General features: G+C 40.1%; 2 protein-coding genes across 4 annotated transcripts; one reads left to right on the top strand and one right to left on the bottom strand.

Annotated features, from left to right (window-relative positions):
- Positions 1 to 4,285: 4,285 nt before the first annotated feature.
- LOC130183504 (transmembrane protein 42) lies at positions 4,286 to 12,080 on the top strand. 2 transcript variants are annotated; one of them, XM_056399017.1, is made up of 4 exons: positions 4,286 to 6,304; positions 7,635 to 7,781; positions 8,112 to 8,307; positions 8,586 to 12,080. In XM_056399017.1, exons 1-3 carry the CDS (start codon positions 6,128 to 6,130, stop codon positions 8,256 to 8,258), a joined length of 471 nt encoding a protein of 156 aa, XP_056254992.1. In that variant the 5' UTR covers positions 4,286 to 6,127; the 3' UTR covers positions 8,259 to 8,307; positions 8,586 to 12,080. The 2 variants fall into 2 exon arrangements, with proteins under 2 accessions (XP_056254992.1, XP_056254991.1); XM_056399016.1 differs by having other exon boundaries at positions 4,287 to 6,304; positions 8,112 to 12,080.
- A 395-nt stretch (positions 12,081 to 12,475) lies between these two features.
- Positions 12,476 to 25,620, bottom strand: zdhhc3b (zinc finger DHHC-type palmitoyltransferase 3b). Of its 2 annotated transcripts, none has more exons than XM_056399014.1 (7): positions 25,330 to 25,620; positions 19,896 to 20,227; positions 18,890 to 19,014; positions 17,891 to 17,987; positions 17,537 to 17,618; positions 17,029 to 17,159; positions 12,476 to 14,904 (listed from the first exon to the last, which is right to left on the bottom strand). In XM_056399014.1, the coding sequence occupies exons 2-7, from the start codon at positions 20,196 to 20,198 to the stop codon at positions 14,746 to 14,748; spliced, it is 897 nt and encodes a 298-aa protein (XP_056254989.1). In that variant the 5' UTR covers positions 20,199 to 20,227; positions 25,330 to 25,620; the 3' UTR covers positions 12,476 to 14,745. The 2 variants fall into 2 exon arrangements, with proteins under 2 accessions (XP_056254989.1, XP_056254988.1); XM_056399013.1 differs by having other exon boundaries at positions 25,251 to 25,617.
- Positions 25,621 to 25,889: the final 269 nt, after the last annotated feature.

Here is a 25,889-nt window from a genome sequence, read left to right as displayed (position 1 = left end):
AGAGCATAATTGATGATTAATCACAAGGCTCAGCAAAGAAAAACCCAGAGACTCAGCTTTAAAGATGAGGTTGTGTGGAGAAGTCTTCCCTCAGCACACGTTTTCATCTCTTAGTTCTAATGCATCGATTTCCACAACATAATATTTCACAGTTTTTAACGGACCCTGGCACCTGTAAGGCGACCACAGTGAGTGGCAGGACGGAGAGCGTTGCGTGTTGGTACAGTATGTCAGAAAGACGATCGTTGCTTAGTCAGTGCACATTCTGAAAGGATATTGAAAAACTCCTGAGTTGCAGGGTTCATTTTAGAGCAGGCTGTCAGAATTTGAATAAGGACGGGTGTATTTCATCAGAAATCTTATCAGTGTCGGGCTGTGTGAGCTTGTGTCCTTGTCCCTGACAGATATCTGCACACTGCTGCCCCTCACTTTGTGTACAAAGGCACATAATCCACATCCTCTCTCCCAACACGGAGAGTCCGAACCAGAACCCTGCAGAAATGTACAGAGAGAGACCCGGCCGACCTTGGTTTGTTTCAACTTTCCGCTGACGCTGCGTTTACAGAGAACAGCTAGATCAGATTAGCATCTCACCTGGTTTAATTGTTCCTGGCCACAACAAGAACTGAGATTATCTGGAGTCCGTTTGTTTTGGGAACATTTTATCTGCTGGTTGCAAACTCTGCAGCCCGCCAACATGACTCCATTAAATGTCTCACTCCCTATAGGAGAGAGGCTTATTTGACGCATGAACCAAGCCGAACTTCCTCTGTCAGCTCTTACTTTGGTTTGACTGTAATCAGATCTTAAAATTGTGATGTTCGGTCGTATTGGGTGTAATTATGTTTTGTTTCATTCATTTTCGACTCAGTTCAGTCTGTATAAATGACGTGGTGATGCTTGACTTGCCAAAAGCCTGTGTATGTTTGCACAACAGCCTGCATTATTCACAAAGACCAGCAACCTCGCCAATAACGACTTAATGGACCAGAGGGGGGCTATTGACCCTATAAGCTGACAAGGTCAGCAGACAGTATGTGTGTGTGTGTGTGTGTGTGTGTGTGTGTGTGTGTGTGTGTGTGTGTGTGTGTGTGTGTGTGTGTGTGTGTGTGTGAGACGGACAGAAACAGGAGGGAGAAGCTGGGAGCAGGAGTGAAGTGAAGGATTTTAGTTCAAGGGTGTGTGTCTGTAAGTGAATATTTGACCGTACATCTCTGCTTACTGCCTCGTTCTGAAAGATGATGCCATGAATATTCATCGAGGCAGTTAAAGAATGAGGCTCTATGCTGGCTGGACATGAATATGGAAGCTTTACTATTCATACTTTTTTGTTTGCCTTTTTGTGCATTGGTAAACCCTCAGTCGGCCGTCACTCTGAAGGTCAGAGCACTTCTACGTCTCCGAAAGAAAGAGGGTAAATAATTAGGGCCAGTAAATCAACACAAAAGTAATTATGATGTCCGCATCCACAACAGTATAAAAGCAACTGCTTACATGACATAGAACATATTCATGTTTACATCTTCTTATAGCAAAGTACTAAGTTAAAAGAAAGCAAGGGCATGTTCATTTGTATAGCTTAGAGGTGAAAATGAAGAATCACTTAACTCATTCACTTTTTCTACGCAGTCGCATCACTGGTCAAATGCTCTTCAGTACATTTGTCAGTAAGTCAGAAAAGATCGGGGAAGCGGCTGTGCACTTTAACAGAGATACATTTACCAAGTCAATCAGTCATTCTTCATCAGTGCAGTGTTTTCTCTTGTAAAAAGCAAAAAAGTACAGTTTGAAAAACACCTCTGATTCTGATTTATTCTCATCTTACTGTCACTTGGCTTTGCCTTTGAAAACACTCAACTGGTACTTGATGGTTGGTGAGAACTGCAGTTGTAGTGAGTGTTTTTTTTTTTTTTCTGCAGTGGCCACAAAAGGGAACAAAGATCCAATTGCACACTTGGAAAGAAACATGTACAAGCTGCAAAAGAAGAGACTTATGCATTGTCAGAAGTGTTTCCAAACAATGTGTTTTTTTTCAGTCAGAAACACTCAAATGAAAGGAACTAACTGGTTGGTTTGACTTATATACTGTACGTCTGCTCAACTTGACTTTCATCTTTTCTACGAGACAGTCCTTGAACAGGCCTGAGTGAGTGCATCACTGTTCAGACACACGTCAGTATGTACAACAGTAACTCAACACATCAGTGTTTAAAAGCACTTCAGCAAGTGTCTAGGTAAGTGAATGCATCACTGTTCATACAGCCCGGCATTGACCTTCAGACTGTCTTCAGTTCAGTCTGTTGCTGGTCCAAGCTGCTTTACGTTCAGTTCAGTACAAAGCGACCCTGCACAAGCACTGAGCATAAGGTTAAGTGCAAAGGCTGTAAAAGACTTGGGCTATACACCTTTGTTGTAGCACATTTCAAACTAAGAGGCAATTCAAAGTGCTTTGTAAAAGGTAAAAAAAAAATCCAAACAATAAAATAAATAGACATATAAAATAAGAAATAGACAAAAAATACAGTGCAAATATAAGTTGCACTAAATAAAAGTGCAGGAGAAACACTGACCAGTCAAAGCCGTAAAATAACAACAGAGTTTGAAATTTACTTTTGAACATAGGTGCATTCAAGATCAGCACCATTGTGGTATTTTTCTTTTTTCTTTATATATATATATATATATATCCATTATATGGTTGCGTAGTTGTTTGGTGTGTGCTAAAAATAGAGAACCTTGTGACCTTGTGTTCAACTTTGTCAGTAGATAATAAATGTCAACATACGCTCAAGCAAAACCTGAGCTGCTCCAAGCCAAGAAAAGTTAAATAGTTCAATCATTTATTAAAGTGCGTGTGGTTAACTGTGGTTCACTGCATCTCGAGATGAAATGATGAGGTCCAGCCTTTAGATGTGACTGTGGAAACGCATGAAAAGGCAAAACAGAGAGGAAAAGGTGCCTCCAACACGAGAGAAAGAGTTTGTGAATTTTCCTTTTTATTCGTTAAAATGTATTTTTGTCTGCGAGTAATTGACACCTGAGTTAAAGGTCATAGTTAAAGTCGTTATACTAATGAACCTTACACTTACTCCCTATTAAATCAATTTACAGGTCCATAAGCTCAAAACGTGGACAAAGACACAGGAAGGCAGTGACAGACCTTCAGTGAAAGTGTCACTAAAGCTCTCGGTGGGCACAATTATCGCTCAATTGAACAGGAGCAGAAAGACCCCAATTAGCGCTCTAACTTGACACTTGTGTTTGCTGGAGGAGCGAGGAGATACCGGCTAACGGCTGCACTTGATTTCATAGTTTCCCTGCGAAGCAGACCCTCTAGAAAGATGACGGTGTCAAAATGTGACAGAGCGAGGACGGTCCCCCCCTGAAGTCGTTTCAGTGAGATCAGAGCAGATGACACTGTGACAGAAACAACACCTTCCTACTTTTCTGCCGCTGTCACTGTCATCACACTAATGTCTTTTTCCACAGACAACAGGGAAACACTCACACATGCACAGATGACACACACAAGCTTTGGGTCTACATTGTTAAGCACCGTGATCAACCTCTTAGTTAAAATCACTTCATTACTTAACTTGATGTATGCAAAGCAAAGCAGCAACAATGCTGTAATGGCTCCTTTATAGACTAATTAAGTTTTTATTGCACGCAAGTGTCAAGATGGAAAAGTAATATGGAGTTGTGGCAACAAGTCGTCGAAACATAAACGAGAAAAACAAGCTGTATTTCAAACTAATTATTGCCACCACCCATAACATAGAAATAGATGTATACAGGTCACAATCTAAAGATTTACATCCACAGCAGGTCGTGGTGGATGTGGATGTATTTCTCTGAAGCACACTGGAGACATCTGCTGGCCAAGGAAATAAATCTGCAGGTTTACATCTGACCTGGTGAAGACATTGATGAAGTCGTCTTCAAGATTTCCCAGGAGGAATCAGAGAATTCTGCCCCCATACAAAGCCAAAATATAGACCAGACTTGACACATGTCACAGCAGGAAAGAACAGGTGTAAATATTAAATAACAATGTTTTCAATTCTATCTATCTGATTCAGTTTCAGGGTCTTGGTGCTGTGCATGCTGCCTCACTATTTGAATAGAGCAGAGCCATCCTTTAAGTTACTTGCAACGTCTGCTACTATCAGTAGTGGAAGACGTACTCATACCTGTATCTTTTACTGAAGAAAAAATAGCAATACCACAGTAGAGAAACGCTGTTACAAGTAAATCATGCATTCAAAATTTTATTCAAGTAAAAGGACAAAAGTATTGGCATCCAAATATACTTTACATACAATTCATATGTAGATTCATTTATCAAAGTGATTTCAATATAAAAACTGTATTAACAGTTGTAGAAAGACAAACAGATACATATTAAATTTCTCCTCTCAAAATAAAATGTATTTTCTAAAACAAATGTTTTCAAATAGACAGTTATTCACGGATTCTGCATTTTCACAACACTTTCCCTTTAGTAAGTTCAAAGGTGGAGAGTTACCTGCATGTTTTATATGTAGTATAGTCTGTTTGCAAACACATTTTTGGAGTAAATATCACCCTAAATCTTTTGTAATATGAAGGCATAAAATAAAATGTTAGGCCCGTCTTTTTATCTTCTCTGTTTCTTTTTAGTTTTGTTTCCTCATAATTCAACATTATATGGACTATTTTCCTTTTTTCTACAAAGACCTCCAGTCATTGAGTTTAATGGTAATTCTATTGTATCACTCCTTGTGTTGCTGTGGCTTGTGGTTCTGGCCCGTGCTACACACTCTTCACTATAATATACACGTTAAAAGAAATGAATAACACTGACATCATTATATCGTGATCAACTTTCTGTCTACAGCCAAATGTTCTGCTGCCGAGTCTGAAGAGATAGACATCTGTCTCTGATGACTCTTGTCTTTGTTGCGACACTCTGATTAAAACAGTGATTACAGGCCCATACATTCATGACGATGACTCCATTTTCTGTTCTCTAATTAGGAGGTTAATTCAGTCTTGCTCTGGTTCCTCCTGACGGGCTCATCTCTCTATGAAGGGCACAGAGGAGATGGAATAAGAATAACGTGTGGAGTACGTGTGTTACTATCTACTGCCTACACACACACACACACATACTCACACATCCCACTTACACTCTTTGTGTTATAATGTAATGATTTTTTATAATGCAGCTCATCAGTATGCTGGAGGAAACAGAGGTCTGTCTCTGCGGTTCAAGCAGTCTGGATCATGTCATACCTTACTCTCCACCCACACTCAAGGACATTACATTAGCATTGACTGTCCTCTTCCACACACAGTTTTAACAGCAGAGAAGAACAGAGAGGGACTTCATTTCAAACTCTGCTCACGCTCCCCCTAATAATACTGATATTTGTCATTTATTATGATTCCAGCATGGTTGGAGACACTTTCTTATCATTCTTCATTCAGCCAAGGTTATAAAATGATGAAACTACAATTCCCAGAATGCCACAGAGGCTTTTTAGTCCAACTACTGCACTGCACTAGGTTGACAACTGTACTTTTACTGTACCCTACTTGAGTATTTGTTACTTTATACTTCTACTACACTACATTTCAGAAGGAAATGTATATTTAATTTCACTACTGTTTATGGTGAAAGAAATATTCAATAATATGCAAGTAAAAGTAGCAATACTGCACTGTAAAAACACTCCATTACAAGTCAGTGCTGCATTGAAAATGTTACTAAAGGCTAATAAGAACAAGAACATCTGTCTATTATGATTCCAGCATGTTTGGATACATCTTATTGCTGCTTCCAAGTCATTTTTCATTCAGTAAATATTATAAAATGGTCGAACTACAATTCCCAGAATGCCATATGGGCTTTTTAGTCCAACTACTGCACTGCCCTGGGTTGACCATGTGTTGTGTGACTGCCACCGGACGGCTGTCGGTAGAAAGTGCAGGAGAACTTGCTCGGTGAGACACACACACACACACACACATACAAACACACACAGCCATGCAGGCAGCTCAATCCGGACCAGCAGCGATGGCAGCAGCAGCAGAAATGTGAAGATGGATTAGAAAATTATGTGCCTCGGCTGCCATCATCAACATGTTCCCGGGAGTTTTCTATGCACTGCTGGCGGGTTTCCTCGGGGCCGTGGCGTCGTCGTCGGCCAAGCTGTCCCTCGGAGCCGACTACCTGAAGGGAGTCTGTGAAACCGGACTCCGGACGTGGGGAGAGCAGCGGAAATTCAGACAAGCGGACGAAACTACCACCTGTGACCGGGTGAGGCATCAACGCAGTTTCAGTGAATTATTAACGCGGCGAGGACGTGTGTGAATAATGCAGCGCCGAGGCGAAAGCCTGCGAGCGGGGTGATTTCTCACGGAGGAAGTTCTCTCCTCCCCGACTCCCTCATCCCTCAGCATCAGCACCATCGGCAGCATCACGCGGGGGGGAGCCCATGCAGCAGCTGCGCTCTCGTGCCGTGTCCGCGTGCTGCATGACATTGCAGCTCCTATGAGTGTGATGTGCGTGTTATCGCGTTGTTTTAGAACTCGCATCCTATCAGCGTGTTTGAGCTGGTGGCTTCTAAAGGGGGTCAGGTTTCATGTATGACCTTCACACTCCGCGCGCACAGTGATGTCAGAAACCTCTGCAGGCTGCCGGCAGGAGCCTTAAACAGTGGATACGTCACAACAGTGACCTCTAACATAAATAGCAAATCAGGTGGGCAGGTTTGCAAAACAAATGCTCTAGATATGCACCAAGAGATTTGAATGGATCATACGAGCAAGGCTGAGTTACCAGCTGGGGAAACTAGGCAACTGGCTTGCTCCCCAAAATTCCCAGGTTTACTCCACAACATTTCTGTCAACATAATCTGATCAATGGCAGATAGATTTGTTAGAAACTCCACCAAAGTACAATATCAACCACAAAGAGTCCTCCTTGTCTTGCAGAGGGACTGTCAGAATTTAGTTTTAAGACCTTGACTGTTTTCATTCTTGAGCTCATTGATTGTAATGTAGTGTTTTATCAATTTGCTCACATTTTTTTTCTGTGTCAAGCATTTAACACAGAAAAGCTGAAGATCATTCATCATAGGAGAAGTGTAAAGCTGCAACCAACAATTATTTTCATCACCATTACACCTAATAGTTACTTCTTTTAATAATCAATTGATTGTTCTGTGCAGAAAATGTCAGAAAGTAGTAAAAAATGAAATATTAACATAACATTAAGTTTTTAAATGTCATCTTATGAATTGATTTTATGGCACTTTTATCTTTTAATTTACTTTTTTTCACACACTTTGAGCTGCATGTTTTGTAGGAAAGGTGCCATACAAATAAAGTATTATTGTTATTGTTATTGTTATTACAATATATTCAAATTTCCTTGTTTTGTTTTGAGAAATCTAAAAGATGTTGAGTTCACTGTCATAGAAAACAGAACAGAAAACTGACAAATATTCACACTTGAGAAGCTGGTGCCAATTTGAATTTCTGATATTTTTGCTTATCAGCTAATTCAATACTGCAAAACAAAAATATTTTAAATGTGCACCACACAGAAAAAGCTTGTTGTCTAAGTTTCTGTTTATATTTTCCAGCTCCATATCCCTCTGAGGCTGCTGTGTGGCGGACTCCTTTTCACCTGCAACGCTGTGATGTGGACCTTCCTCGCCAAAGCACTCAGGTACTCCTCTTCCTCCACCCGAACCACTGTGACCACCACCGCCTCCAACTTCATATCTTCCGTAAGTAGCAGCCTCTCTCATCCACGCTTCTTGTCTTTTCTGTGTAGTTTTCTACAAAAGCCAAATAGTTCACATCAGATTGCGGTGGCGTGTATGTTACCATAATTTTTGAAGGACATTACATCCTTTCTTCCTTATGTAAGCTGCTTTATTTTAGAAAGTAGGCTGGACTAAATTCAGAAATAGCTTGTCGCAGTGATTTAGGTGTCTTACAGGAATTTCTTTTCAAAGTTCAGCTTCTTCTTTGACATATTCCATCATAATTTAAATAGAATTGTGGAGACTAATTTACTTTGACTAAGGACACCCTGATTTTCTTCTCCTCTGCAGGCTTTCCTAGGCCAGCTGATCTTTGGTGAAGCCCAGATAACATTGTGGTGGGTTGGGATTTCTCTGACCTTCTCTGGTCTGTTGGTACTGCAGAGGGTTTCGCCACAGGATGGACAACACAGTGCAGTCGCCAAGAAGGATGAATAATATGGCTGGTCTCCACTAGTTCAGCTCAGCCTGGCTCCAGCTGGCTGTGGTATGTTGTGTGCTTTGGTTGGCAACTCCTCTGATTTTAACATCGAGCCAAAGTGTAATGAAATCTGAAAACAGCAGTTGTGTTTAGCATATTTTGTTCTTTAACTCAAAAACGTGTACTTAACATGTGCTCATTGTAACAATTACTTACTGCTATACAGTGAAAGAGCAAGAAGAAATCTGTTGTTAACCTTCCAATCGTGTGTTTTCGTAAACAGTTTAACTAAATACCACTTAAATTGTGCCCTTATTTTGAATTACTGACTTTTTATCCTTCAGTTTTTGGCCGTGCAGGCTGTGAAACCCTGCTGGTTCTGAAATCAGAGGAGACGCTGGCTCTCAGCCAGTCTGGCTGTGGTGCTGCCCAGTTGGACTGGTGGAGACAAGCTAATGGAAGCCTGCGTCCAGTTTCTCCAGAAGCTGTAAAATCATCTCTATCCACAGGCTTACAACGAAGCAAAAACAATACTAGCTTTACGTTACTTTTTGAAAACCATTTTAAAACCATGGTGAGCTATAACAGGGCAAATGTGACGGAAGTGAGGAGACTAAAAGAAGTAGTTTGACATTTTCTGAAATGTGCTTATTTAACTTCCTGCCTGGAGTTAGATGAGAAAACTGATGCCACTTTCAAGTCTGAATGCTGAATATGAGAGAGGGTTATCTTAAGGTGCTTTTCCAACAAAAGTTCCAGGAAAATGTCCAGGAACTTTACCTAGGCAGTAAAAGTTCTGTGTCATTTTCACTGTAAAATGCTTTTTCTGTGTGTCAAGTAAACATCACACAGAAAACCTGGGAAAGGTCGTATTAATCCATCATGGCAGAAAGGCTGTAAGGCTGTAACCAACAGTTGTTTTCATGATCGATACGTCTGACAGTTTCTTAAATAATCAATTGATTGTTCACTGTGTTGAATGTCAGAAAATAGTGAAAAACGACATTAACATATTGAAATGTCTTGTTTCGTTCAACCATTAGTCAAAAAGCACCTTCAGTTAACCCTTTCTTGGCTGTAGTTTGACATTTGTTGACAGGAGACTGGTACTGATCTTCTCATCTGACTCTCGGCAAGAAAGCTAAGTGTATGTCAAGTGTCAAACTATTCTTATAAAGGGAGAGGAAAATAACACACAGCCTGAATATAATTTTAAGGACCTGTGTGTTCACGAGTTATGGATAAACAGCATTGTTTAACGTGTACAAGATGTTACCATCTATCAGCCTGTGTGTTGTGTATTGCAGCCGTGAGACCACCAAAGCTTTCTTAATTCTCACATTTCCTTAAGTCACTATGACACTCACTGTAAACATCTTACACTGACTTTCCATTTTATGCATGCTCAAGGCAACGTGATAAACGAAGCTAACGAGGTGTACTTTCACAAGTAATAATCCTGCTGATGTAGCACTGAAAGGCTTATCCCTGGTGTGATTTTGCCCTCTGCCAGGGTCTTTCTTTTACTTTTTCTTTGCCTTTCCTGACAGCTTGAACCTTAACCTCAAGATACGAGCATGACACATGTTTCGATTCAGAGGCAGCTGGTCTTCCATTTCATGACAGACGTGTGCATGTTCCTACCGAGGCCTGAACTCAGATAAATCACACCAAAGCATCCTGGAGCGTCATTTCACTCGACTTGAGTGACGTCTCCGTGAGCTGCTTCATTTTATTAAACTTGTGACTTAGGCGTCCGAACTGTCTCTCCAGGTTCAGAGACATCACACGGCCTTTTTGATTGCCTGTTGAGCTTTATGTGCCCTGCGTTTGCAATCTCATATTATTCTGTTGCACGTCACGAATATCACTCCATCACCCGTCATCTCTCTGGGTTTAATAGACACCTGGTTCCATTAAAAACTTCCCTCTGCATCCCTGGAGTTGTCAGCGAGAATGCAATAACATTATACGTCCTTTAAATCTCATGACACTGTGATGTGTGCGACAGCGAGGGAGCTTTGAGCATTAATAATTGAGCATAGAAAATGGCAATACATGCTACTAGAGGGATGTTTCTGTTAGCATAAATCAGCTGAATAAGTAACGGTAGTACACAGGCCTGAACGTGACGTCAAAGGCTCCTTCACTGAATGGTGTTTTAAAATCACACTTTGCTGTTGTTTGGATACATATCATAATCTAAATGCATAACGGTAGCTACGATACCCGTCTGTAACATCCCACAGCAGCAACGCACAAATATATCAGATGTCCTTCCAACTGCTGCTGTGCAGGATTTGTATCATGTGATTTACACGCATCCCTATTAATGTGACTGCAGAGACAATGTGACTGCGCAGCGCTCATATTAAAGGCCGGCTAAGTGACGTTTCATAGCAGGGCCGTACTCACCATGCAGGATTTTTTTCAGCAGTGGAGATCACTCACAGCCACACACGACAAGCGACTTCAGTTGTTTGTGCCTCCACGTTTTGGGATCCTGAGTGTGTTGTGTTACTTAAAGGAGTACTTGGACAATTGGGGGGGGAAAGAACACTTACTCGCTTTCTTGCCAAATGTCAGATAAAAAGATCGACAGCACTCCCATGTCTGTCCGATTGATGTGAAAGCTAGCAGCCAGTTAGCTTAGCTTAGCATCAAGACGGGAAAGAGGGGGAAGCACCGGGCCTGCCTCTGTCCGAAGGTGACACGATCCACCTCTAAAGCCCATTAACACATTATATCTCTTGTTTAAACAGTACCAAAATGAAAGTGTAAACAATTTCTGGTTTATGTGCCAGAGTATTTCTTGGAGCAGTGACTTCCAGCAGATTAACAACTGCGTTAATCAGTGAGCTTAAGAGGTGTTTGGATTTTGTTGTTCCCTCTGGACAGAGTCAGGTAAGCTGTTTCAAGCCCTTTAGACTAAGCTAACTGACTTCTGGCTCCAGCTACATATTTACATTACAAACATCAGAGTGGTATTAAGCTTCTCGTCTAATTACTGGCAAGGAAGATAAGAATATTCCCCCCAAATGTCAAACTATTCTTTTGACGTACCTTTAATATATGTAACCTTTGCTTTTATTCTGAAAATATCTCGGTGCCTGGCGTTTCTCCAGTTAACGGCATGATATGAGGGTAAACCACCTACCTGTGAACCCACTCTCACTGTAATATAACCAATCAGAGCTTTGCAGTAGCCACATTTCTAGCTCTGTGACAGTGGCATGGCCCTGAGTGTGATGTATTTATATCCATGTGCACATAAACTGTAGATGTGGTTGTACAGAGAGATTAGAAAAATACTGAAATATTACCCTGACCTGACAAGGTGTGTGTCACGTTGATGAGTGAGCGTGGTGCACTGAAGGAAGTAACAGTGAGTTTATCAGTAATCATTGAATCAACAAAGATTTTAGCAATCTGAAGGTGTTCTGTTGACACCAGAGCTTCTTAGAGGGGATGAAGCTTGTTCAAGCTTAATCTTTGAAATATTAAGTACGGGAAGCTCCAGAATAATGGGAAAGAGACTGATTTTGTTTTTAGTTTATTGGCACTCTTTAACCTTAGGTCCATGCAGATCAGTCCTCATTTTTAATCTGGAGGCTGCAGCACTGACAAATTTAACATTAAGTTCAATTTATAACACAAATCAAGACGGTGTGATAAGAGGTATAAACCATAATGTGTTTTACAGAGTATGTGAGACAATTGTTTGTAAAAGTGTAAATATATTCTGTTAATAGAAAACACTTAAAATGGTGTGTAAATTGTCATCTCCACTGAGAGAGGAAACACTTAAATTATTAAATAAACATCTCAGCTGACAATAAGATCGTTGTTTCAGTCATTCAGATATCATTCGGTACACCTACACAACTTTATACCTCCAAGAGAATAAAATCCTTTCTTTGCATTCAGTCTAATGGAGAGCATGCTTACTTATACCTACATTTTATTGTAGAATAATTTATCGGAAATTATAGTTTTACTGTCAGACTTTTGCCACCGTACTTTTAAATATTTAAATTTAATTAATTTAAACATTTTCCCTCAAGAAGTATGTACTTTCACTTCATTTCAGAGATGTTTAATAATGGTTTGTTTTTTGTTGTAATGTGGACACTAGCATCAAATGCATCCCTGAATTTAAAATGTGTATTTAAGTAAGAAAAAAAATATATAGCAAACTGATAAAGAGTCAATAAAATACCAAAAGAACACAAAGTTGTCACATATATAGTTTTATTTCATTCCCCTTTAAACAAATACCACAGTCAAAAAGAAAAAAAAAAAATTGTGGTCCACAGTAAGTACTGCAAATAGTTTTCATACCCGACCACACAGAACATACTGAACAATTCAAGAAAAATAAGAAAGCTGGTGTCCTGTATGTGTAAACTGGATAGCAACTGTTGCATCTCCACATTAACGTAACATTTTTACAATTTTTAAAAACTCCAGTGATTTTAAAAGCCTAAGAAAATTTAATTCCTGACAATGCTCAACACTTGAACCGGTTACTTCACTGCCTCCGTTCATTAAGCATTCAATTTGGCAACATGTAGGGTATGTTCTAATAATTCCTTTCATCTTCAAAAGTATGACTTATACAACAGTAAGGCTTTCAAACACATTTGAACAAAGGCCTTTTTAGTGTTAAATGCTCTGAAGTGGCCTGTTTCCCATCTGCACCAAAATCTTACCAGCAAATGTAAAATCTAGTGTTCACACTGGTTGGCCTGGCATTGTCCACGGCTGTGACGGTTAAAATATGCATTTCTAGCATGGCCTTTCGGGCCTCAGTGAACATTTTCCATTGGCCTAAATTTTAACCAACACTTTATCCTGTAAGGCTTTTTTCCCTCCAGTCAGGCTCACAACTACAATCTATGACAAACTGGATTATCCAGAAGTGAATTCCATCAATTGAAAGTGAGCGAATTACACTTAGGGTCAGTGCACTCAGAGAGCAATGCATATTGCTTAATTCCCTGACTTTCCATCTGAGCCGGTGACTGTGATGGTCATCAAGCAGAGAGGTCGTCCACATTTACTGCACACACTTGTCGAATAATCAAAAAGGACACCGGTCACTGCCCGGTGGAATATAAAGACTTTCTTCACCTGCCAAGACTTTAAAGTTATAATCCTTAAGGTTGCCATAAATTAAATAAATAGTACATTTTGATACTATTTGTGTTCTGCATTATTTCAGTAACAGCCATTCATTGTATTTACAGTTTTCATCATTAGTGGTGGAGTCCATCATTCCCGCCCTGGATTCAAACTGCCTTCACACACATGCATGACACATGCTGTGTGGGGAAACTACTCACATTATGTACAGAATGAAATCAGATCGTCGCTGCTTATGGCTTCATATAAAATTACAAATTACTTAGTGACTGACCTCTTTATTAAAAACAGCATGAGTTTGTTTGGCTGCACTGTAAAAAAAATAATAAAAATAAACCAGTTCTATTGTACAGCTGCTCATCGAGTGTTTGTTTAAATATTAAACCACAGGTGTAACCAAATCAACTGGGACTGAATAAAGGATTATAACTTTATCTGGCCGCGGTGAGGCTAATGCTGCTCTCTATCACACAGCCTTTGCTCTAACTTTCTTGGAGTACCAGATAGGTGGAGTTGAGTGCAGACAAAAAGTCGATGTAAATCAAAAGAAAACTTGATAAAGTTTACTCTCAAAAAACATTTCTTACTTGACCTGAACAAATCCACTCATCTGGCATCAAAGAAGGATACAACAAACTCATTTAAAATGCTATCAACCAGTGTGATCCTGTCTCACCCTGACTGTCAACATTAAGGCAAAAATAATAGATTTTTTTTTTTTTTTTTTTAAATAGCAGATGCCACTGTTCACTAACGTGCTGTCCTAAGGCAAATCATCCGCAGCATCCGGGAAAAGACTATTGCATCGACAGAAATACAGGAAAACAAGAGGTGACAGGAGGACCACAACGATGTTTACAGGATGACAACACCAGGTGATCGTCTTGGAACCTGGACCGTGCTGCTTGGAGAGAAAAATACTCATTATGCTTCAGTTCACATTGTCTAGTATCGGAAACAGGAAATGATGCAGGAAACTTCAGTCCGGAGGAGGCAGAACTCAGTCTCTTGGTGTCGTTTCACCAACTCTTTAAGTGCTTCTTGTCAAGTTGTTGCTGCGTAGTCTGAGATGGTTGGGGTTTTTTTTTTTTTTTGGTACAGCTACACCTCATTAATCTCAGTCAGCACCAAGAGGGAAACTATAAAATGTAAAGAAGGTGACAAGATTAAAAAAAAAAAAAAAACTGCAATGGCTTAGAACTGAATACCCTGAAGTGAAATTAAAAGAAATATCCAGAAATGAAAGACAGTATATAAGTGGATGAGAGGAGTTCATGCTCATTGAGGTCCAGCCAACAGGCAGACCAGGACTGATCAGTCTTAGTCCACAGCAGCAGAGCTCAGCTTAGTTACCAGCTTTCACACTATGTACTGGTACACGTCCGCCTTGCCGTGATCGGGTGTTGCGAACGGGCTCAGCCAGGCTACAGAGAACGGATGGCCAAACACCACTTTCATATTCATCCATTTAGACTTTTTGGCCCATCTTCGCTCCTCCTTTTTCAGCTGCTCAATACCCTGCAGGAGGAAGATATGACAGACATGAGAAGATATAATTCTCCAGTACTGACTCACATTCAAAGCTGTTGCAAAACATTAACTGTGTCAGCTTTGAAGATAAAGCTGTGTCTTTAAAATTTAATGTACCAACAGAAAATAATCACTAAAAAAAGGGATTAAAAATGAAACATGTTGAAGCATTTCTTTTCTTTTGTCCTAATAAGGGTGAGGTGACTCACTCCCAGTATTTCCTGATGTGTAAGAACAGTACACACACACACACACACACACACACACACACACACACACACCACACACACACACACACACACACACACACACCCACACACACACACACACACAAGCAGAGCACTGCAGACTCCATTAGACTGAAATTGACCGAAATAGATGATCTTTCTAGTGAATATCGTGACACTGTGAGTCATCGTCGTGGGTGGTTTGAGCAGATACGATATGAAAAGACGCAGTAATCTCCACCTGCCTGGAGGCTGTGAGTGAATTCTTATATTTACATCTGTGCTCTGATTCTGTGAACAAACTGTATGAATCTAGAACCTTTAACCTTCATCATTAGGACTTATTTCAGGATGTCAGAACTGACATCAGCTCCTCTGCAAACTGCTCTTCAGTTAAAAGGCCTACACATGTGCCTGGTCAACTAAACTCTATCACTGATCCTGTAGTATTTCACTTTTTCCTCCTCATAGTGTTATGAATTGCTTTTTGAAGTGTTTTTTATGCATTTCATGCTTTTATTAGAGGAACAACAGTAGAGAGATGACAATAAATTAAGGAAGAGGGGATGAGATCAAAACACAGAAGAGACCAAACCCCATTTTAGGTTGTTTTTTTTTTTAGAAATAAGCATTCAATGCATTTATATTCAGTGACTACCTTTCTATATTGTCGCTTTGATTGTTAGTGGAGGAAACACAAGAAACACCGACCACAACTGTTAATCTCAAATGTGCCTACAAAACAAGACATGGTCATTTTCTGTGTTTTCATCTATTTTTATAAAGATAATTTTTCCAAGTGAAATCTGTACTGGAACACAAAGGAACCACAGTGAGCTGCTAGATGAAGAGCTGCAGGTAACAGGCTGCACGACAACTTCTCAGCAAGGTAATACACCTTATGAGGTCCTCCTGCTGAGTGAGAAATTACTCGCACTGCGTGCAGCATGAAATCAGTTCACTGTAGCAATTATTACTGACTGATTTCTTCATTAAAACAACAAGTTCGTTCGGCTGCACTGTAAACAGATACACTAGTTGCCCCTCTGCTGTATTTCTGACAAAGTGGCTGCTCAAGGAGCCTTTGCAGTAATACAACACCTGCTGTTACCACAAGTGTTGTCAGGGCAACCCGAATTAATGTTTTTGTTTTTTGTTTTTTTTTTATTTAACTGCCATGGTGTTTTTTTAAATGGTGTAAACCCACTTGAAGCCAGACTGTTTTGCATAACATCAAACAACCTTTCTCTCATTTCTAAAATTACATAAAGTGCAGCATCCTGTGTTATAATGTCAAAGAAAATGTGTGCAAGATTATCTCAGCTTCTTTTTGCAATGAACTCTTGTTTTAATGGAGGTTGAATGCAATAATGTAATAACGTAAACTGCTTAGGACAAATGCCTGCCCAATAAATATAATGCGATAAAAGAAATTGTTCATCCAGTTTTGTTATCTTCAAATGTTTGCTGGAGTTCCCGGGTTGTTTTTGATGTTAAATTCACAAAAATGTTTTCTAATCATGTTCAGCTGCACATCGCTAACACATGCTCCCTAATTCTCTGATTATTGGACAAAATGCTTTGGATTGTGTTGTGTGTGATTGTGACTGGTTGTGTTCTCAATATAGCTGTAAGTACAATTTGTTCAAAAACAAAACAAAAAACAAATGCAATAATGTATTTTTAAAACCATGTTTACACATTGGCAAGTTCAGATGAACATTTTTGCTCCTGTGTAATGTTGGGATGCAATCTTTTAGATAAAGAACATCCTCACAACTCTTAACACACTTGGCTGTGTGAACTCAACCATCAGCCCAAAATTCATTTTCAGGATGTTCATAGCAGAGTGATGAGGAAGTGAAACTACTGCCGTTTCACTCACCGTCTCGTCGGTGCAGATGGAGTGAACCTGAGTCCCAAACATGACTGCAGTGAAAATCAAGAAGAGAAGACCCTCGAAGCAGAGGAGGATGAGGAGGATGACGGTTGCTGGTGGAGAGAAGTTACTGCATTCTGATAAAGAAGAGAAAAAAAGAGTTTCCATTTTTAATAGACGAAGTTTGTAAGTTGTGTAAAAGAAGATACAGTACACTAATAAAAATGATTGTAAATTCTGAAACATGGCTTGTAAGAATATTAAATTATGTATCCTGCAGCGGGCTCTTTTCCAAAATGTCATTTTTTTCAAGTTGAAATAAATGCATCAGAGTTAAAAGCGTGCAGTTTCCATTATTTTTTTTCTTTTTCTTTTTTTTAAAGAATATCTACCCCAACCAGTCTTTGGTGGGAATAATCAACTATATTTGCACATAAAGTTGAATAGTGGGAAAACAGCAGAGTCGCTGGTGAATTTGGAAATTTAGCAGCCACTACGACACTGCATTACTCACTTGTCCAGTCTTCTTCAAAGCAGAGCACAAAATGGAAAGCCACCATGATGAGTGCATGGAAGGATATTAGTGCAATGTACATCTGAAACACAAAACAAAGATTTAATGTTACCAAGATAATGTTAACTCCCCTAGAAGCTATGATCCACAAGCTTGATGACAAACCATCAGTCTTTTAGAAAAAATGTGGAACCCCTTTTTGAATTACACTGTCTTTACTTTACAGTCTGAATGTCTGGTGATTTATATATTTTGCAAGACAGGTTTTCCTTTTTCCTTTTATATAATATTTAGATAATGTGAGACTGATCCTTCTGAAGACACTGTTTTGATGAGTGGAGGTTAAAGACTCACTGTGAAGAGCACAAAGTATTTCTGGTTGTTCTCTCCGACACAGTTGTTCACCCAGGGACAGTGGTGGTCCATCTTTTTGATGCAGCGTTTACACACACTGTGGACACACAGATACATAATAGAGATGACAAAATGGAATGAAAAAAAAAAGAGGGGAAATCAGTGACCAATCTGAATGTAGAATATATGTAACTTTTAAAAGAGTGAATCACAGAAAGACACACACTCAGTTCGTCTTTAGTGGCCTAATGTGTTGACACTGACCGATGTGAGACTGGGACAGTTGTCAAAGCCAGACTGCTCTCAATTATGGTGGCTGGAGTCTGTCTATATGTGTTTATGGAGTGTGTGTGGGGTTTATCTATTTGACAGGCAAAGCCTGACAACTCATAATCTATCATCTGACAAAGCAGAAAGTCACACTCAATATGCCTGTGTGCTTTGTTTTTCTGAGGGATATTTATATTTCAAAAGCTGCCACCCTGTGTGTGATATATTATTATTATGGGTAATTAGAGACAAATGTATCATCTGAACCACCTAGAAGGATGACTCATGGTGTTAAACAAACAAAGAAAATCATCTACTTCATTCAAACTAACACCCATTTATGTCATTGCCACAGAGTCACTCACTGGCTTTACAATTCAATTACTTTGTAGTGTTTTTGCTCTTTTCGTGCCTCCAGATCCCAGGAAACCGGTTGAGCAGTCGCAGCGGGAATTCCTTATTATCAAGCTGCAGAGTCTACAGGGAAATGCTCCACAGCGACTAAACACACATGGGGGATGGGGGCAGGAGAGCCGGTGCAGGAACAAACACAAATGAGGAGAGGAGTCCCCAGTGGGAGCGTCACACCAAGACTCTCCTCTGTGAGGTGCAGACTCCAGCAGAACACTCTACCTGCCCAGACCCACATCTTAAAAAGGTGCAGAGTTTGCAAAACTGGCAAAAAATTTCCTACGGTCTGCAGACACATTCACACAGTGAGCGCTGTACCTGCAGTGGTGAGCTCTGTCAGGCTTGATGCTGCAGCACTTGGGACATTTGTACACCACCTGTCCTGGTTTGAGCTGCAGGCTTTCGATGAATTCTTTGGTAGCGTTCCCTTTAGGCACGGCTCCCTGGGAGAGAGGGGAGAAAAGACGTGTTGACAAGGCGCGAAGTAGTTGTAGTTTCTATTATGTCAGATGTCATCAGGTGCGTTTCCTTTGTATTAATTTAGCTGCAGGAGTTCTTTTATGACTGGAAATTTGCCCTAACAGCAAGAAATTCAAACTCAAAGAAAAATATGAAAATCATTTGACAAGAACAATGAACCTGTACAATAGTTCAGGAGTAAATCTGTGTCATTTAATAAAACGCAGTTGGAAAAGCTACGAAACATTTTTATCTAAAATTTTGTCTTGGGTTGCATGTTTTATTATTTAGAGACAGTTTGTACAAAGATGTTATACAGCTCATATATTGGGGCTACAACTATGTTGAAGCTAGTTTTACTAGTTGCTAGTTTGTAAAACTATGATTGTTTTATTATCAATTAATCTGCATATTATTTTCCTAATTAATTAATGAATCAGTCTCCGAAAGCCAAAGGTGATGTCATCAAATTATGTGCATTTCAAATGCCAAAACATTCGGTTTAAAAAAGCAGCAAAATGTCATATCTGTAAAAGCATTTTTCTTGATGAAAAAAAACAAACCTTTGTTGAAAAATAATAGTTTTCATTATTGGCTGATCTGCCGGCTAACGTCCAACCAGCCATCAAAACCAAAGATTTTCAATTCACTATCACAATTATTCACATTTTTGCTTGAAAAATGGCGATTAATCGATAATAAAAATGGTTGCGGATTATTTTGCTGTCAATCGACTTATCGATTAATCAGACTTTTTCTAGTAAGTCTAAACTAACTGACAGTGTTCTGCAGAGCACTAGGAGAAAGTGTTTAGCTAAAAAGCCGACACACCCAAACCAATGATCAGAGTATCAGTCTGACTGACCGGGTCTGTGCACATTGCCTTGGCGTGAGAGGCGAGGGCGAGGAAGGCCAGGCCATTGAAGAGCACCCCGTTGAAGAGGCTATAGGCCACGTTCTTGGCGGGAAGCAGCATGACGAACACCACCACAAACTCAGCATAGAAGACCAGGAGCCAGGTGATGACGCCGCACACGATGCCGCAGCCGTCGCGGATGAACCACATGGTGTCGGAGCTGGTGCGGGGCGGGGGAGGGGCGCAGTGCTCGGGCCTCAGGTAGCCAGCTTGCCGCTCGATGTCCCTGGTGCGGTGCGCCGGGCTCTTCATTCTACAACGCCCGTGGCTCCAACCACATACTGCGGGGAGTGACGAGAGACAGATGGAGAGGAAGAGGGGGAGCAGAGGGATGGGAAGAAAATGAAAGAAAGAAGGGAATTAGAGAATCAAGCGAGGGATTTGGATTAAATCTGTGTCAATGAAGGGTGGTATTGGAGTGTAGGACTACAAATACTGATTATTTTCATTATCAGTATCAATCTGCTGATTATTTTCTTGATTGTTGCCTATAAAATGTCAGAAAGTAGTGAAATATTCCCTCCACAGTTTCCCAGAATCCTAGGTGACATCTTCAAAACAGTCCAAAACCCTAAATTTATACATTTACTATCACATAAGAAAAAGAAAAACAATTCCTCACAGTCCAGAGGCTGGAACAAGAAATAAATGCCTTACACTGGTCAAGTATCAAAATAGTAATCATGATTAATTTTCTGTCGATCAACTTATTTTTTAAGTGTCCTGTCTGCATGACGGCAATATCACAGTGCTGGAGTCCTGCACCACAACAACTGAGAGTTTGTGTAAACAGACTGATAGGTACACGACATCCTCGGGGCATATGAAGAAAGATAGAGGCTAATAAGACAGAGTGAAAGAGAAAATGAGGTTGAGGACAACACTCAGGAGGAAGCATTAACTGAAGGAGGAACACTGGCTGCTATAATCCCGACAGGCTACACAATCCATGGAGGGTCCTCTCACAATAAGAGGAAGAAGCTGTTGTCAAGACTTAAGAGGCTGTAATTTACCATTTGGTCTTTAAAGTGAAACAAAGCAACGCTTCAACAAGAACAGCCTCCACAGTCGTCCTGAGCTGCACTGAGAGTCCAGCTCTGTTTGGAGACGGGGCTTATGAATAACCTACTGAGCAGGTCTGAGTGTGTGTAGACAAAGATGAAGTGACTTCAAAGGGGATGAAATGTCAGAAAGGCAAAAATAGGCCTCACTATTATACGGAGATAACGCAGACTGGGCAGTGCAGCACGATTCCCCCCGAGGACAGGAATTTAATCAGAATGAAAGCGATATGGCACGTTTGGGAGAAAATTTATCAAAGTCGTCTCCAGATTTAACAAAAACATCTTACAGGCCATTACAGCCCAAGTCTGGATCACTAGCAGACCCCGTCCCCACCTCCACCCTCCTGTGTTACGACTTAAAACCAGAAAACCCTTTCATTGCTTTTTCATTTCATCTCAGCCTGTGAGCTTGATTTTATTTTACTGGTGTGATGTCTGGCTTTGTTTCAACAAAACAGAAAACAAAATAAAGTGTATTTGTAAGGACTTACTTCTTAAAAAAAAAAAAAAAAAACTTGAAGAAAAGCGAATACAGAAAACAACCAGGATGATAAAACTCACACAAACCCTGCCAAGACTTACACAATAGATCTGAAAATGAACAGAGGATAGTAAATCATGTGAATGAGCCTGGTTCAGATTATCGTAAAATGAAATCCTTCAGTAAGATTTCAGCCATTCCAGCAACCAAACTCTGGAAATCGCAGGCATTGTCTTGATAAAAATGTACTTCCTACACTTTCTTACAATATAACTGACCCAAACCCTGCAGCGTAGCCTCTTGACCCTTTTCACCACGCTTGTCATCACACAGCAGGAGTGAGGCTCTGTGGGAGGCGTCCGCAGATATCACTTTCACTGCAGGTCGAGGATTTCTGAGACATCTCTCCTGGCTCCAGTGGTGGTAGTAAACAGTAAAAATGAAGCACATTTACTCCACTATGTTTATCTGACAGCTGTAGTTACTAGTTATTGTGGAAGAGGACTTTTCATACGGAACAGATTAAAGATTAAACTACTTAAAATTGTATAAAGTAGATAAAATGAGCTCCACCTTAACCTGCTACAGTGCTACATTAACTTGCTGCCTACATATTAATGCATCATTAATGCATAAATCAGCACAATAATTGAACGACCTTAAAAGTGCCCATTAATTCATTTCTTTTAGCAACACAAACAATGTGTCATGTCACCGTGTGAAACCGTGGTCCTACCTGTGCGTCATACTTACTGCACATTGACCTAAAAAAAAAGATTACAACCATTTTTGTATGTCTAGATTTTCTTATGGTGCAGCTTTTTGTTTATAGCTTCACAGGGTCTCAAGTGTAACTTGTATTTACATCAGTGTCGGTTAAAAGAAAATTATGATGCATATGTGAGGATCCTGTGTAATATTTTTTTTTTTTACTGATTTTCATCAGGTAAAATCTTTTTATTTGATTAACTATTTTCTCTGTACTCTTACTCTTTGGAATTAATGTGCTTTTCATTGAGTTTTCCTTGTATTCTACTTGAATTGTTTTTTTTTTTTTAAATGTCCATTACCCTTGTACCCCGTCTATTGACCTATATTTAGGCTATTGGGGACATGACATTCATATTTAGCAGGAAGTTGTGTAATAGTCTACTGCAAAACAAACTAGCAACTAGTAAAACTAGCCACACATATGTGTTCAACCTGGAAACTTGGCATACACTCTTTTTCAGTTTGGTTGTTTTAATATACAGGTCAATGTGTTTCAAGATATTGGACAAAATCCTTATTAAACAGGCTTTGTTTTATCATTCGAGCTGACTGCTGGTCATTCATGTGACTGCTGGCCAGGCTGATTCAGCTGACGGGAGTTGCCCATATCGAGTAAAACTGGTTCCAGGAAGGGGGATGCAGGACATTTTATAACTGCTTGTAATGTAACTGTTATGTGGTCTGCTTTTACGACTCACTCCATTAGAAACAAAGACATTAAGATGGCCCCCAAAACAATGTTTACTGAAAATGCAGATGATGAGACAAGATAGAAACATGCAACAATGAAAAGTCTTGAAAGACCTGGAGTGAAACTAACTGCAAAACCAGGGTTTGTTAACAACTGTCAACTCAGTGAATGGTTTCTTTTGTATTAAAGTCTATAGATTTCTCTCAGTGAATAAATGTGTTTCAAGTGAAAAGAACCAACTGACTGACTTCATTGTAGCAGAGACACTTTACAGAACAGCCCTTATTTAATTACGTCAACCTAAAGGAAAACGCAACAGTTGAGAGCTGCTGAAATGCCACAGGATGCTTCTGCAGTGCTTTAAGATACAGGATGTTAAAATGCCAGATTTATACTATGGCAGTGAGCCAGCTCCAAATGTTCACATGGCACAGTTTGATATTAAGTGGACAGGAAGAGGCGTGATGTAGAGATGAGAGGGAGATAGATTTAACCTCCTGGTGCGACGGACAGTTAATTAACACTCTAATGTGATCTCACATTACTGATTAACCTCGCTCGGCAGCTTATTAAAAACAATGGTTTGTGAACTAAACAATGGGAACCTGTCAGTTTATGTCACTCTGTGTTGGCATATTATAGTAGATCCAGGCAAGAATGTGTCACATGAGCTGATAGGCACATGGCAATCATAATGTTTCAGCAATTTTCACTATGACACAACAAAACAAAACAGCTTTGCTGCCACCACAGTTGTTTTTAATCTTACTTTATCACACTTTTCTAGCAGTTACCAAAAGAGGTGCCACCCTAGTTTTTATACACGGTCGTACATTTTGATAGCTGTGATTCTGATGTGCTGAAATCTGTGACACTAGAGGGTAAACTACATGGAAAACACCAGATCCTGACAGGTGAAGTGTAAGTGCTCAACAGACAGACATATACAATATGTACAATACAGTACAGCTATAGAAATCACAGTGTCTAAATACCATGGAGGGACCGTTTTTGGTAACAGCAGCTCCAAGGTAAAGTACCCAGATACAGAACCCCCTAATTGGGACACAGACACCATAGTTAGTCAATCTAGCAACCTGAGTGTGACGCTTCAATCTGGAAACTACAGACACTCTGTTTGAGTTTAGTTGATTGATTTACTGTGGGTAAATACTGTATGTCAACATGTAATTGATGAGTTAGAAAGCTGAAACAATTAGTTAATCCACAAAAAATGAATCCACAACTATTCTGATAAGGGATTAATTGTTACAATTTTTCTCCAGTCAAAAATGCCAAACAATTGCTGATTCCAGCTTCTTAAATGTTAGGATTTTCTGCTTTTTTCCGTTTTTTTTCTTTTCTTTTGGTGATAAAAAATTTAGCATCTGGACTCTAGAAAACTGTGGATATTTTTCCACTGACATTATACAGACTAAGAAATTTGCACAGATGTAGCACAAAAATCTGGGACCTGTACATATGCTGCTTAAGTGCACACCAACACATCCACCCTTACACATGCACATGCATCTGTAGTGGTTCTTATGTTACTCAGAAATTACATTTTTATAGTGCTTTTAAGAACAATCTGAAATCTTAACACATCTCAGCCTCTTTTTTGAACATACTGCAGTAACTGTGATGGTTTCACTGTGAGAGCTGAGAGGCTCTAATACCGTTTCACACAACACACTTGACTTATAATGTAAATAATGTCAAATTTCAAAACTGCAGATCAAATTTCGAGGACCCTACTCACTTTTATGTTTTCCACCTGTAAAGAATAAAAAATAAATAAATAAAAACCTGACAGGTTCATTGATAATGAAAATGACTGTTAGTTGCAGCCCCACGTTTAATTACTCTGATTGAGACATACTTGGCAACTTCGTTTACACCCTTTTTGAGTTAGGCTGATTTGATTTAGTGGAGGATAAGAACACATAAACTAAAATATATTGGACAACTTCATAGGCACTTACTAGGAAATTAAAATCTATATCTCGGTGCACAGCTGCCCTGCTGTAGTGCCCTCGGGCAGAGCCTCTTCTGCGGCTAACATGTGTAATGATTAACAGGGCTTGTACGGTTATTATGTTATGTGTGAATTATGTATATTACGGTATTATAATGCGCTATATTAAATTAACTTCCAGAAAGTGCTAATGCAATAAACCAGAGCAGGAAGTAACTGTGGCAGCTGGATCGGGGTGTCTGGATTTCCAGTTGTTACACCTACTGTATGTTATTAAAATTATGTTAAATTGACGGGTCTGCTGTTTATAAAGACCTACCTCGCTGTCTCCTAGCTTGTCTACAAAAGTTTCTTGAAGTCTTCACGTAGTTTGGAGGCTCGTGAAGTTAAATACGGACCAAACTGAGAGTGAGAGTCTCCTCCGCGGCTCCGCCGGATAGCTCCGTCCCAGCTAACTCACTGATCCCCGGACAGCTGCTCTCCACGGCCCCTCGCTCCGGCTCCCCCTCTCACCGCCGCCTCGGTTTCGACGAGGTGTTCGTTGGCTTATTTATCCGTGTGCGAGCTACAGCCGAAGACCGAGACTCGAAACGGGCCTAGCTTCTCTGTCGGGTCCACAAGGCTCTGTGGGCGGTGGGACAACAAAACCCAACAGAGCCAACCAGGAAGTCTCTCCTGCCTTTATCTGAGCGGTGCCGCCCTGAGCGAAGTCTGACAGGCAGCACCTTCTCCCAGGCTCGCGCTGTCTTCCATTAAAAGCTAAATGAGCTCAATTGAGCTAAGCTGAGTGAGCCACTTAATTTCTCCTCATACTGGGGGATTCTGTTCACATTATAAGATACTCTTTTCTTCTGTATTTCAACCCAAGTTTGTGCACTGCACACATGGGTTGAATAACGTCCTACTAGGCCCTGGGGCAAAAAGTGAGTTACTGGGCACCTGCTAACCCCGACCAGTA

Source organism: Seriola aureovittata, chromosome 16 (assembly GCF_021018895.1).
Source record: "Seriola aureovittata isolate HTS-2021-v1 ecotype China chromosome 16, ASM2101889v1, whole genome shotgun sequence".
NCBI classification, from domain to species: domain Eukaryota; kingdom Metazoa; phylum Chordata; class Actinopteri; order Carangiformes; family Carangidae; genus Seriola; species Seriola aureovittata.
Note: the sequence above shows the minus strand (reverse complement) of the source record. Positions and strands in the feature narration are given on the sequence as shown.

Coding starts and splice junctions, on each gene's coding strand:
- LOC130183504 (XM_056399017.1), top strand. CDS start 6,128: ATGTTCCCGGGAGTTTTCTATGCACTGCTGGCGGGTTTCCTCGGGGCC. Junction 6,305..7,634: donor AAACTACCACCTGTGACCGG/GTGAGGCATCAA, acceptor TATATTTTCCAG/CTCCATATCCCTCTGAGGCT. Junction 7,782..8,111: donor CCTCCAACTTCATATCTTCC/GTAAGTAGCAGC, acceptor TCTCCTCTGCAG/GCTTTCCTAGGCCAGCTGAT.
- zdhhc3b (XM_056399014.1), bottom strand. CDS start 20,198: ATGAAGAGCCCGGCGCACCGCACCAGGGACATCGAGCGGCAAGCTGGC. Junction 17,619..17,890: donor AATACTTTGTGCTCTTCACA/GTGAGTCTTTAA, acceptor TTTGTGTTTCAG/ATGTACATTGCACTAATATC. Junction 14,905..17,028: donor CCATCTGCACCGACGAGACG/GTGAGTGAAACG, acceptor TTCCTCCTGCAG/GGTATTGAGCAGCTGAAAAA.